General features: G+C 34.9%; 1 protein-coding gene across 13 annotated transcripts in view; it reads left to right on the forward strand.

Moving 5' to 3' along the window:
• The window catches only part of shot (dystonin-like protein short stop), a 300,260-nt gene that overhangs the window by 276,160 nt on the left and 9,900 nt on the right, over positions 1–14,200 (forward strand). For 10 of the 13 annotated variants that reach the window (XM_089710553.1, XM_089710550.1, XM_089710555.1 and 7 more), the window contains 18 exons: positions 1,372–1,612; positions 2,305–2,400; positions 2,786–2,968; positions 3,333–3,492; positions 4,003–4,080; positions 4,423–4,542; positions 4,992–5,264; positions 6,614–6,737; positions 7,147–7,274; positions 7,732–7,808; positions 8,513–8,584; positions 8,997–9,029; positions 10,140–10,214; positions 11,176–11,347; positions 11,691–11,808; positions 12,198–12,307; positions 12,747–12,869; positions 13,233–13,350. In XM_089710553.1, the coding sequence (XP_089566679.1) occupies positions 1,372–1,612; positions 2,305–2,400; positions 2,786–2,968; positions 3,333–3,492; positions 4,003–4,080; positions 4,423–4,542; positions 4,992–5,264; positions 6,614–6,737; positions 7,147–7,274; positions 7,732–7,808; positions 8,513–8,584; positions 8,997–9,029; positions 10,140–10,214; positions 11,176–11,347; positions 11,691–11,808; positions 12,198–12,307; positions 12,747–12,869; positions 13,233–13,350 (2,301 nt within the window). The remainder of the gene's footprint in view (positions 1–1,371; positions 1,613–2,304; positions 2,401–2,785; positions 2,969–3,332; positions 3,493–4,002; positions 4,081–4,422; positions 4,543–4,991; positions 5,265–6,613; positions 6,738–7,146; positions 7,275–7,731; positions 7,809–8,512; positions 8,585–8,996; positions 9,030–10,139; positions 10,215–11,175; positions 11,348–11,690; positions 11,809–12,197; positions 12,308–12,746; positions 12,870–13,232; positions 13,351–14,200) is intronic. The other 3 variants (XM_089710544.1, XM_089710548.1, XM_089710552.1) reach the window with 3 other exon arrangements.

A 14,200-nucleotide genomic window follows, 5' to 3' on the forward strand; every position in this document is an offset into this window, starting at 1 on the left:
CACCCAATGCTGCCCTCAATAAAGTTTTATATGTAATATAAACGTCTTCGGTGTTATCGTAAATATCTCTTATTTTTTGTTCGATGGTGTCAAAATCAAAATTTTCGAATAATTTCGTGTTAATGTCGGAAAACTTCCCCCAATCCTTTTCCAAGAGCTCCAATCTCGCTTCGACGTATTCTCGAGTTACTCTCTCCTTGGGACTTTTTTTAAAATTGACTAAGCTTTTCCCTATTACATTTTGCAAACTTTTTAAGGTATTTATGGAACCTTCCATGGCTGCTTTACGCCACCTTATGCTTACCACTGATGCTTCAATTTGTCCTTGCTGCTCCACGCCGCCTGGCTGCTTCAAGTTGTCCTTGCTGCTCCACGCCGCCCTGGCTGCTCCAAGTTATTCTTGCTGCTTCACGCCGCCTGGCTGCTCCACGCCGCCCTGGCTGCTCCAAGTTGTTCTTGCTGCTTCACGCCGCCTGGCTGCTCCACGCCGCCCTGGCTGCTCCAAGTTGTTCTTGCTGCTTCACGCCGCCTGGCTGCTCCACGCCGCCCTGGCTGCTCCACGCTGCCCCGGCTGCCCTTGACTGGTCTTCTCCGCCTGGTGTTCTTGCTGTCTTCTTTTGCACTCGCGCGTACTTTCGACAGCGATCCACTGCCCCTTTCTAGTACGATTGACCGTATGATCCGGCTCGAAGGACCAATGTTCGAGAAGGCACCCCTGTGGGACACCTTCACTACACTCCCGATTCGCGGTATTAAAATGGTACTATAGGGGTTCGTCTAAATGAAACCAGCCTTGTACTCAGATTGATCTTTATTACCACTAAAAAATGTTGAACTGAAATTAATATTATGTTCTTACAAAAAAATAACTATAGCGAGATTTAAAAACGCTTAAAATAAATTACCGCCACCTATGATTAACTTAACGAACTAATGTAACTTTATACAATCTAATGATCTGTCATGAACACATTTATTTATGGGCTTTTGAACGAATGTTCATGGCAGTCCTATTGCAACAATTAACTTACTAACTAAACACAATTAATTAATTAACATATGCAAAAGAAATCGATGCGAAGCCCTAGGAGCCAGCGCTATAAGTTGCAGGAAAAGATTGAGTATTTATGGACTTCAATTATGTGTTTAGAAATGGTGGATTAGGTGTTAAAGTTATATTTTATTCAGATAATCTATTAAGCATTGGTTAGACTTGCATTTTTCAATAATTAAGCAATAAGTAAGTGTGCATACAATAGTTTTCTTTTAACCTTTGCAAACATTCGTTATTTACGCTTAAATCTAACTAATTTTTGGTAATTTTAATTATTTCTAACACTAAAACCATCTAATCTAACCTTAATCTTCCAGCCCAAGTCGAAGAGCACAAAGCCTTCCAAAAGGAAGTATCTACCCATCGCGAAACAATGCTCCAATTGGACAAAAAGGGAACACACCTCAAGTACTTCAGCCAGAAGCAAGATGTCATCTTAATTAAGAACTTGCTGGTATCTGTACAGCATAGATGGGAAAGGGTGGTCGCCAGGGCTGCTGAGAGGACCAGGGCTCTGGACCATGGACTGAAGGAGGCTAAGGAGTTTGCTGATATGTGGTAAGTTTGGGAGGATATATGTATTTACTAGGTTTCCGCCCGCGGCTTCGCCCGCGCAGTCAAAGAAAAACCCGCATAGTTCCCGTTCCCGTGGGATTTCCGGGATTGCGTCATTTTCCCGGGATAAAAAGTAGCCAATGTCCTTTCTCGGGTATCAAAATATCTCCATACCAAATTTCATAAAAATTGGTTCAGTAGTTTAGGCGTGATTGAGTAACAGACAGACAGACAGAGTTACTTTCGCATTTATAATATTAAGTATGGATAAATACCCTTTATTTAGCACACATATAAGTACAAAAAGATGGACATAAGTGTACAGAAAAGAAGGAATAGAGGAACATTTGTCATGCTTAAAACAATATAATGTTCCGGGAGAGAAAAGAGTCGAATAAATTTGAATTTTTGTATTGGGCAACAATGGAACTTGAACATTTATCAATAGTTGAGAATCTGGCTGTACGTACAGATGCCATGTATTGAATGCATAAAATATTATGCAGAATATAAAAAATGTCACACTTTCACAGTTACTTAATAAATTTTATGTAGGGACAAAATAAGCACAATTCAAAAAACAGTCTAATCTCAAAAAAAGAAGAATGCGTTTTAAGTAATAGCAATCATTCATTTATTTAGAAAATTTTAGACACATTTTAGACAACATTAATTTATTAATTCATTTATTCCAGGAACAACTTAATGAACTGGCTGAACGATACGGAACAACAACTCGACCAATTGAACTCTGAAGCGAACGTCAACGACCCAGAGAAGATCAAACAGAGGTTTGTGTATAAATTATTGTTTTTGATTAACTTATAAATTAGTTAAATTGACTTCTGGGTAATTTTTGACATCAAACAGAATTGTAGATAAACAGTAATTCAAGAAGAGATAGAGAGAAGATTGTCTTATTTATACCAATTCTAAATATACTTGCTGGAACAAAATATAGAGTTAAAAACCAGCAAAAGATTTTATTCCAGTCTCTATTTGATTACTTTTTCAACAGTGAAATGTGATTTTTATTTCAAATTTAATAATGCATACAGAAGCGTTTTATTTTGATTTAGAATAACTTCGACCGCCTTCAAAAAGAGTTCTATAATATATACCATATCCATATATTTTTCCCCACTTCAGTGCTAAATATTATATATTTTTCCACAGACTAACAAAACACCGCGAGTACCAAAAGGCCCTCGCGTCCAAGCAGCCCGCGTACGACCAGACCAGCAAGACTGGCAAAGCGCTCAAGGACCGCGCGCCCAAGAGCGACGAGCCGGTGTTACGGGAAATGTTGGCGGACCTCAAGTCCAAATGGACCACCGTTTGCTCGAAGGCTGTTGACAGGTGAGTTACTGGTTGTTGTGTTATACTGTGGCTATTTGTTTTGCTGTATTTAAGAATACAAGTTCTATAAAAATGTGACTTTACTTGCTAAATTCGAAAGTATGGTATAGAAAAGCATAATAGAGCAGTAAATATCAGAAACTGGTATAATTATTGTAAAATACAGCACTTTGAATGAGGCTCTGCATAAGCCTTGCACGATTTATATCAAATTAAATTCTTGTTTCATAAAAAATGGCAGCGTCCTCTACAAATAATCTTGATATCAATACTCATTTTTTCTATTAATTGCTATATTTTGCATCTACATCTAGTATTTGTGTTTTAAATGTATTTCCATATTAATTTTTCCACTTTTTACCAGACAACGTCGTCTCGAAGAAGCGCTCCTATACTCCGGGCAGTTCAAAGATGCAATGTCAGCATTATTGGAATGGCTCAGCAAACAGCAAGCAAGATTGGCTGCTGATTCGCCTGTACATGGCGATTTGGATACTGTGATGGCACTGATCGAACAGCATAAGGTATGGGGCAAGGGGCAATTCTATTTCATAAGGAATAGGGGCATTTTTAATACTATACCAGTATGCAGCATGCAAGATTGGCCGCTGATTCTCCGGTACATGGCGATTTGGATACTGTGATGGCGCTGATCGAACAGCATAAGGTATGGGGCAGGGGGCAGTTCTATTTAATAAGGAATGGGGGCATTTTTAGTGAGTTGACTGGTTTTGGCTACTATGAATGGTCCTAATAAGAGAGCATAAGGTATAAGGCAGGGCATATTTAGGAGCTGTTAGGCATATGGGCATTTTGTTGTGTATTCGGATAAGATACTGAACTGGTACCGATTGAACAGCATAAGGTACGGCGCAGTATGGGGCATTTTAGTTCTTGTATTACAATATTACTAACATCAAAATACATGCCCTCAAACTTATAACGTATAATATAAACAAAAATAAGACAGCATAAAAGTATAAGAATTAATAATAATCATCAGAATTTGTTTAAATTGTGTAAATCATTTGCAGCAATTCGAGGAAGATCTCCACTCGCGCGAACAACAAATGCAATCTGTTATGAAGACTGGAAAAGATCTAGAAGCTACGGTAAGGTTTCCATATATCTATATTTATTTATATTTGAATGAAGAAAGTTGAATTGAATCTCAAGAATCTCTCTCTCTCTTTAGTAAAATGAATATTTGGTTAGAATAACTTTATAATAAATTAATTTTACCATAAAAAAGAGAGTTAATCAACAGCCTATTTTATTAGTTAATTTAGCTTACAAGTGGTATATTCTTTACTATGTTATTATTTCATCATTATTACAGTGCTAAATGACTCTTATTTATATTTTAATTATAGAATATAATTCAATTTATAAATACTTTAAAGAAGACTTTAGACATGAAAATTAATTGAAAACTAATTTATTAAACAAAACAGGTACCAGCAGAAGACTCACTAAGCATAAAACAGCAGTGCAGCGAATTAAAACAAGCTTGGGACACAGTACTCACTCTCAGTGAGAGGAAAGCGCAGAAGTTGGAAACTGCTTTGAAGGAGGTAACTACTACTGTCTCTTGTTATCTCTTCTTAACTCTATTTTGGTAGTTTTTTAAACATAAGTTTTGAAATGTTCTATTGTTTGATAATAAAATAAACAGCTCTTCTATTAATAACTCAGGCCCCGGAACCACAGACACAATAGAAAATCTATTGTGTCTGAGACCGATCGGGCCGCTTGGGGCTCTATGGGTTAAAACATCTTTTTTAAGATGGCTATTAAAAAAAATTATGCTGCAGACGTTAAAATTGTTAAATAATATTCTAATCAATACAAAACCCTTTTTTTATTTAGTTTACGAATATTACAATAGCTTAAACCTTTGTCAAGTACAATCTATTTGCTTCCACAAATTTAGAATATTTAGTTTACCTTTTCGCATTATAATCTAATAATCTTCAAACAGTTAGTTTTATGTGCGAAAAACTAAAAATTTCCTTTCTCCCAGGCGGAACGTCTCCACAAATCAGTCAACATGCTACTCGAATGGCTCTCAGACGCGGAAACCAAACTCCGATTCTCCGGGCAATTGCCCGAGGGCGAACAAGAGACACAACAGCAGTTGAGAGACCACGAGAAGTTCGTGAAAGAGTTAGATGAGAAGAAGAGGGACAAGGACGACACTATATCGCTAGCTCACTCTATCCTGGGCAAAGCGCATCCGGACGCTGTGACTGTTATAAAGCACTGGATCACTATCATTCAGAGTCGGTGGGATGAGGTAAGGCATTCTTAAATCCTATCCTACTAATTTCAGGACAATTTTCACACACGGCACGATCTGATCCCATACTTAGCTTTCGCTTGTGTTATGGTAACCAGATGGCTGATAAACATACATATATAATTTTAAATAAATACTTATGTAGATAATTAACACCTAGACACAGAGCAAACATCTATGTTCATCACACGAATATTTGCCCTGGGTGGGAATCAAACCCATGAACTCTGGCTTGGAAGGCAGGGCCACTACCAACTAAGCCAACCAGTCAGACTAATAAATGCGAAAGTTTGTTAGATGTATGTGTATGTATGTATGTTTGTTACTCTTTCACACAAATACTGCTAAGCCGATTACAATTAAATTTAGCACACATATAGAGGGTAACTTGGATTGACACATATGATAGATTTTATCCCGGAAATCCCACGGAAAAGGGAACTATGCGGGTTTTTCTTTGAAAATGCGGTCGAAGGTGCGGACGGAAAACAGCCACACACTAACTATTAATGACCTTATTTTTTATCAATGGATGATGCATATTTAAAATTTATGTTGTCACGAATGTTATTATTTTATTTCATTTATCGATGTAAATTTAATAAACGAGAAGATATTATTGCCAGTCATCTAACCTTGGATAGATAGAACATAAAGCAGATTAAATGATTTCCAATCGTTTACAGATTATATTTATCAAAACATATCTAATCTGTTGTAATTTCTTTTCCTACTTACGTCAAGTCAGTTGATATGTGACAGTTGCAAAAATATTATACATTTATTTATTTATTTTGTTATATAAATATGGATGTAAATAAACCGCGAAAACTTATGGTGTCAGTGTTGCCAGTTATAAGGATTTTTAGCAAAGTTTCGGCTGGTCAGGTCAGTGTTTTATCTTTAAAAGAGTAAAACTTTAACTTTTGGTACTGCTATTTGTTGTTAATAAAACGATGTTTGCAGTGGTCAAATTTTATTTTTTTTATTTATTTATTTCAGGCAACAAATGTAGTTACAGTTAAAGATCTGGTCAAATAACACCGATTATAATATAACAGTAAAACTAAATTTTTGCTTAATGTGCTTTCAATTTTTATTTGGTATAACTAGGATCATATCGTAGTACATTGTGGCACAAAATACAAATATGTAATTTTATCAAAAACTGTTTTACAAGGGATTGCTACGTTAAAACGAAAGGCAATGTTATCGTACTCTTTTAACCATTTCAAACACAACTCTATGTTTTTTTGTAACTTCTGTTACAAAGCGATCCTTTTAAGGATATAATCCAGAATGCAAATCGTTTTAAATGTTGGATTTTAATCGAAAAATTCGTCCAGGTATGGCAATGGGCTATGCAACGTGGTGGCAAGCTAGAGACGCACATGCAGAGCCTCAAGGACCTGGACCTGGTGCTGGAGGAACTGCTGCAGTGGCTCAGCGGCTTGGAGACCACGCTGATAAGTATGTGGATATAAAAAAATGGCATTTTTTGTAATTTTTTTGTGACTTTTTTCTAGGTAGGGCTTTTGGGTAGGCTGGATTGTTAATGGTAGTACAAATTTAAGAATTTAAGGATAAAAATATGGAGGAATAGGGAAAATTAAATGGCGTTAAATGTATTGTTAGTTTTTACTCAATTTTTGAGTTAGAAAAATATTAGAAGCGTAAAGGAAATAAGGTTTCTTTTTTTACTTTACTACTAATCTATTCAAACATAACTATAGAAATATACCTATGTCAAATATTCTCTTTACGTTTTTTTCAAATCCAGCCTAATAAATTTTTTATGCTACTAACAGATAGTATTATTTAACAGTTCAGCTATAACTTTACATTATTTTTTTATAAATCTACCCCCATTTTCGCACAGCACTCGAAGCGGAACCATTGCCAGAATCTATAGAAGTGCTGGAAGGTCTGATAGAAGACCACAAGGATCTGATGGAGCACACGCAGAAGAGACAGAACGAGGTCGACCGCGTCTGTAAGGCGTACCAGGTGAGGGGACTAGTTTAGATTGATTTTGTTAATGAAAAAGGAAAAAATGTAGTATTACAAAAATATATCAAGTTATCAACCAATTGATAACCTTTTGTGAAGTCGGTTAAAAAGAGGAAGACAAATACTACCTACCACCATGTATCGTAAATATAGACTACAACAACAATCTTTTGAATAAGACAACAACAATTGGAAAAAATAAAATGATCGATTTAAATAACATAATACTATATATCTTTGTGATAAACAAAAATGAAAGATTAACATTTCTTGTTGTTGCAAATGTTACTCCAGTTAAAAGATCTGTCTTGATGGACTCCGTATTAAACACATAAAAATATAAGCCAACTGGCTGACAATCATAGCAACAGCTCGATTTTACGAAATTAAATAAAAACAAGTCGTTTAAAACACATAAATTATTACTATTTTAATACAAATTATTTTTTCCCAGGTCAAGAGCCAAAGCGTAGGCCGCGAGTCGACACCGCGCAAGGTGTCCGCTAAGAGCGCTACAAAAGCAACGCCAGGGTATGTCACTAGTGTTTTATGTGTTAAGCTTCATAGATATGTTGCTTAGATCGAGTGTATGGGGGAAATATGCTATTAAGTGACTTTTTGTAGATGTTTTTTTTTAAGCTATTGCATAGCTTCTATCGCGGGCCTTGAGCGCGGGGACCGAATCCAGAAATTTAGTAACGAAAAACCTCACGCTCCCCACTCCGACGGGCACGGAGGTGTGGCTTGAAGGCACAGCATGCAATAGCTTTACCGCGGCAGTCCCCGAGTGCCACACGTCTTTTTATTTTTTTTTAATAAAATTTTACGTAGCGAATTTTCTTCTTTTAAATCTCTTGTAAAGAAGTAGGTATGTAGTTGTTTTAGTATATAATAATTTGTCACTTTACGAATTACTATTTTATTTCATTACAAGTAGTTAGTTACGTATACACATTTCAAAATAATAAAAAATGGTCCAAAGTTGAGCTTACAATTTTTTTTTACAACATTACTAGCATATTTCCTTAATACATTATCTAAAAGCAATATTCACATATTTTCACTCTCAATGTGTGTCTTATTTTTTATTAATTCATTCATTAATTTTGTGTGTGTCACTTTGCTTTACAATATTACATCATGCCATCTCGTTCTCGTGTCCGTGTTCTCACATCGTTTTGTCTCTTTCACCCGCCCGCCGCCATCTTGTGACGTCATTGCATGTCGACCAATAGGCGCGGCTCGCAGCACGACTTGAATAGAGATAGGTCAATGTCACCGGACTATTATGGCACTAGGCGCTATAGGTGTGTATTTTTTGTTGTTTTTTTTTTTGGTTATATCATTTTTTCATATTATTTAATAAATTTGGTTATTTCGGCCTGTTAATTTTTTGTTATATGGAAATGGCCCGAAGTATTCAATTGGTTTCTTTAATTAATTTTACATCTTTTACACTTTTTGATTAATAACGTGCTTTTAAAATTTATGTTTAAACAAGTTGGGTAGAGAATGATTGAGAAAATACAACAGAAGTATTATCTTACATTTTTTGTACAAAAAAAATGTTGTTTCTCTTACCAATCGAATGATAATTTCGAATTAGCCAATCACAACCATTCTCTACCCACCACACAATCACTGAACTAGCTTCATCTCGCTCTAACATATTGTAAATGTCGCTTTCTGTCTCATCTATGTCACGCTTGGCCGGCGCAGGTCGAGGATTCACATGCGAAATAGGAGAGGAAGGTTTGATGTGGTTTTTATTTTAGGATTGATTTTAGATTTTGAGTTTTTTGTAGCGGAAATTACTTCAATGCATTTTTTGGGATTTTTTCAAAATTTTTTGTAATAAAAAAAATTGTTGTTGATTTTAATGCATATAATTTTCATGTGGGCGCTATTTTCAATCATTAAGAGATGTTATTTTATAAATTTAAAGTGAGATATTTACATAAGGTAGTGAAATAGAATCATATGTTTGTTTTAATTTATTATCAATAAAAATAAGAACATGATCTTATAATAAATTACTTATCTAAAATAATATTATTAATGAATTACTCAGGAGTCCATTTTTATTGATTTTTTTTTGCAAAATACATTTGAAGTGGTTTTCTAGCAAGAGTTTTTGTGTGTCGCAGCTTAATTAGATAATAGAAGAGTTTTATGCTTTCAAAAGCTTTTGATTTGGTAGTTAAAGTAGCTAGACTAGTTTACGTAGATAGAAGAGAGTGTGCTATTTTTTTTAGTTTGAAAAATCGATCAAATTATTCCTCTATGATCGTTTTAATATCATATCATCGCATGAGGTTGAAATTTAATTGTAAGGACTTTTTTGTGGGTGTTGATGTTCATAAAAAATATTGGTTTTCGGTTAGCTTGCATGAGTATAACAAAATAAATAACGTTTCATAATTATTACTTCAAAAATAAGGTGAAACTAAGGTAAAAACATAATCTTGCATGAAGGTCGCGCAGAGAAAGAAAGGGATATTTTTTCTTTTAATTTTTCTACTTATATTTTTTTTCTCAACTCACAACACTCGCTTAAGGAATAACTCTGTAGCAGCTGTCGACTAACAAATGGGTTTGTACTTTTTTAATTACACTGTCTGTCTGTAAAGTGCACAGGAAGTTGGCTTAACGTTATCGCGGTATTATCTCATAACTTTCCTGTTATACAGGTGACGTGCATTGTTCCCTATGTGCTTTCCTATGTGTACGTTTTCTAAAAATGAATTATAAGCCAACTTCAACTAACCACCTAACACCGACGAGCTAAGCACAACTAACTACGCGACTGGCTATGGGTTTGTATAATCTGTGCGTGTATTTTGATAATCTGTGTTGCTTTAGTCGCGCGAGCCCCGGCAGAGATTCGCCGGATCGCATCCTGCCGCACTACGGCCCGCGGTTCCCGGCCAAGGGAAGGTAAGGACAACCATAGATAGGTAGAGTTAGGTGTCAAAAAATATCATAGACAATTCAATTTTGGGAATTAGGTGTCAAAAAAACATAGACAATCCAAGATTGGAACGTATTAGTCAATAAACTAATTGGTCCTTTTAGTTCTTAATCAATTTTGTTAAAAATGAAGGTTTTATAAGTTGCATAGATTAAAAATCGTCAACCTAGCTAACGAATTCGATAATAATATTCCATTTTTAATAGCTGGGCTTTATCCATCTACATTGTGTTTACATGTTCATTTTATCTATGGGTACACAATCTTTCTATTCATTATAATACTCGACGGCATTCATTGACATTCCGAGAGGGGTAAAGTGGTCGTACAAAAGACGAAGGGTGCTTCATTTTAATGCAATCTTGTGTGAAGTAGAGTTAATTTAATTATGTCCCTGCTTCTAAGAGTTTTTGAATGGGATGAATGCATGTTTTTGTTTGCTTTTGATAAATTATGTTTGTTTTTTTTTATGCTGTAAAATTGTGTGTAAGGGTGAATTAAGCTTTCACCTTTCAAGACCTTGTAGTTTGTTGCTTCTTTTGATAGATTTATGTTTGATTATGTAACATATTTAATAGATAGTTGTTATTTTTTCTACCAAAAAACTGTAAATATAAACCTACTGTTGATTTCAATTATGGTCCAAAATCTATTTTAATACTATCCATTCTAACTTATTATGACAAGCCTATTTTACTGTCCAAATTACCTTATTCAATTATTTTGGCAATAACACTGCCTTGACTTACTTTTGCCGATAACAAGATTATTCAAAAATATGTGTAATTTAACAAAAAAATATTGATATATACTTAATAGTCTTAAAAAAAGTATTTTCCAATAAAATATACCCTGGTGCAGTTCTTATCAAAAATTATTTGACTTTCGATTCCTTCTATAACAAACTAATATCCCAAAACATAACAGTGCGGGTGCCGAACCGGAATTCAGATCAACCCGCGTGAAACAGCTATGGGACAGATGGAGACACGTCTGGTTACTCGCGTGGGAGCGCCAGCGCCGCTTGCACGAGCGGCTGGCGCACTTGCGCGAGTTGAGACGTGTGTCCAACTTCAGCTGGGACGACTGGCGCAAGCGGGTAAGGAAAGCAAATTAAGCTAGGACACGTTCAAAAGCTTTGCATTCGTATTAAACTCTGCCTAATACAGTGAGCAGAGTTTTATTTCGGACATTTTTTGAGCGTGACTCTAAGTCCAGTTGTTAATTGTACCTCAATGTCGGCAAGTTAATTTCAGTGGGAAACTCTAACTTAATAAGGGGATACCTATGGGAATGATTGCAGGATAAATATAAAAGATAAGCCTGCAAATTAACAGTGAAAAGAACCTACGTTTACTTTCAAAATCTCATGTCTTTACCGAAAATTCATCAGTTACTACGTTAGGTAATACATTTTTTGACACTGCCATTTTCCCACACAGTTCCTCAAGTTCATGAACCACAAGAAGTCCCGTCTCACGGATCTGTTCCGCAAGATGGACAAGGACAACAACGGCTTCATTGCGAGGAACGAGTTCATCGATGGCATTATCAATACGAGTGAGTTTGTGTTACATTGACCGTTTTGTATGGAAGTTTGTGGGGTTTGGAATGAGTAGTGTGGTGTTGAAAAGCAATGTATGGATTTGTGGTGGTTTACCACTAATAACGAGAAGAATAGAGAAACTAACTTTTTATTAAATTGTATAAAATTTGTCAAATTTGAAAAGACAGTACATTTTCTTGTCAGCTTTTCTTAAAAACTGCTTTCCCAACAGATTTTGACTAATTTCTGTTCTGTGATCAACACGGTTCAAAAGTGCTTCTAAAAGACGTCTAGAAGAATAAGTAAATGTTTTGAATTCGTGTAAAATAATTAGATTGATTAACAAGTTAAAAGTAATTTTTTTATACGATATAAGGACTAAATAAACCTTATTTTGTGTCAGAATTCGACACGTCGCGTCTAGAGATGGGCGCCGTGGCGGATCTGTTCGACAGAAACGGCTCTGGACTCATCGACTGGGAGGAATTCATTGCAGCGTTGCGACCTGATTGGGTGAGATATTTTTTATTAAAAAAAGGATTTTTTTTTTTGGAAATGATAATTTTTTATTTAGAAAAGAGAAGTACAAAAAATTGCAATAAAAAACACGAATATTTTTAATATCGATAGTAATTGTATATGTTCGAGGAAGTATTAAAAGTATTAAAAAGTTTAATAAACAAATTGGTAGAATGAAATCTGTTAGATTTATGGCAATCATTAACCAATTATATTGTTAAAAGTAACAACGATCCAATTAAATGTAATTTTCGTATTATTCAATTTAAATGAAGTTGTGTCCCAATATAAAAATAGTATGTATGCTCTTAGAAATTAAATAATCTGATTAATTTAACATGTATAATAAACTTTTTGAATAGCTCATTATTATAGATCAAAGACAAAAAAAATCTTCAAATTTTGTTACTTAATTTGTTTATTTTCCCCACAGGTTGAACGACGCGGACCCCCCACGGACGCTGACAAGATACATGATGAAGTCAAGCGACTTGTAATGCTCTGTACCTGCCGACAGAAGTTCAGGGTCTTCCAGGTTGGGGAAGGGAAGTATAGGGTGAGTGTTGACATATATTTATTGGTAATATCCGTAGTACATTATTATTAGTCTGTGGTAATATGTAATGAAAAATAATAGAAGTTCATTTTATAGCTATTCTTTGGGTCATAGACAAAAAATGTAGATAAACGCCGGTAGGTTTTGTTAATAACACTATTTCTTAGGATCTTACCCTGTTAGGGGATCTTAGGGTTACCCCGCATAGAAAATGTTTAAAAGATACAAAACAAAGTATTTGTTTAGTTCATTTCATCATGAGTTATATTTCAAACAACTTACCGAAAAATGCAAAAAAAAAGCAATATCCACAAAAATGAACCGCTTCTTCCTAAATTAACGTCCAAAAACTACCCGCAACAGTTCGGCGACTCGCAAAAGCTCCGTCTCGTGCGCATCCTCCGCTCCACGGTGATGGTGCGCGTCGGCGGCGGCTGGGTCGCGTTAGATGAGTTCCTCGTCAAGAACGACCCGTGCAGAGGTATGTAATAAAAAAAACATGTACACTCTGTGCGCTGTCTACTCTGTGGCCGAGCCTGTGTCATGTGTCAGGGGTAAAAAAAAAGAAAAAAAGTGACGAATAAAAGATTGACATTGTATATGTCAAATTTGAATGAAATGTCAAATGTCGATTGTTTTTTGTTGTTGTTTACCTTTTTTTTCGTAGAGATCGATTTATGAAGTAATGTGCGTAGAATCTTTGATAAATCACTAAAGTTAATTAATTATGCAAGGATAATTCATCGATAATAATATTATTGAAAATTCTCAAATTTTATTATTAAATTCATTCATCTGCCCTCTACATTTCATTGATTTGGATTTTGGATAGTAAAATATACACTCTATGGCACTCTATGGTTAAAATAATCCATTCTAAATTACGCAGTAGGTAAATTTACTCAGACATTATGACACAGCCTCGGAAATTATTAATTGAATATTTGCTTACTAGATACAAGTAGATGACGCTCGACTATTTTTAAATATGGTCTATATTCAATTCCTATTATTATTATTTAAATACATATTTTACTTTTAAGAAACTCATGGAAAAAATGAGACCTAAACATTTTTTTCACATCTAGTAAGCAAATATCACCTAATTTAAAAATGTCCGATGTTAGATTCAGACAAAGTAAAATTCACGAAATACCTAGTTACCTTAATATTATTATTACAAACTAAAAAAAACTGTCTGAATCTAACGTAATTTACTTGCGTTCACAAAAAGAATATGTTTAAAAGCTTTTTAAAAGCTTCTAATGAAGAGAATTCATGCATACTTTAGTCTTAACATTACGGTATATTTATTCCGAGTTAGGTACATA

The sequence above is a fragment of the Colias philodice genome, chromosome 25, assembly GCF_061535455.1.
Source record: "Colias philodice isolate Cphi_HAF_F1 chromosome 25, ilColPhil1 Martin Lab GWU primary, whole genome shotgun sequence".
Taxonomy (NCBI): domain Eukaryota; kingdom Metazoa; phylum Arthropoda; class Insecta; order Lepidoptera; family Pieridae; genus Colias; species Colias philodice.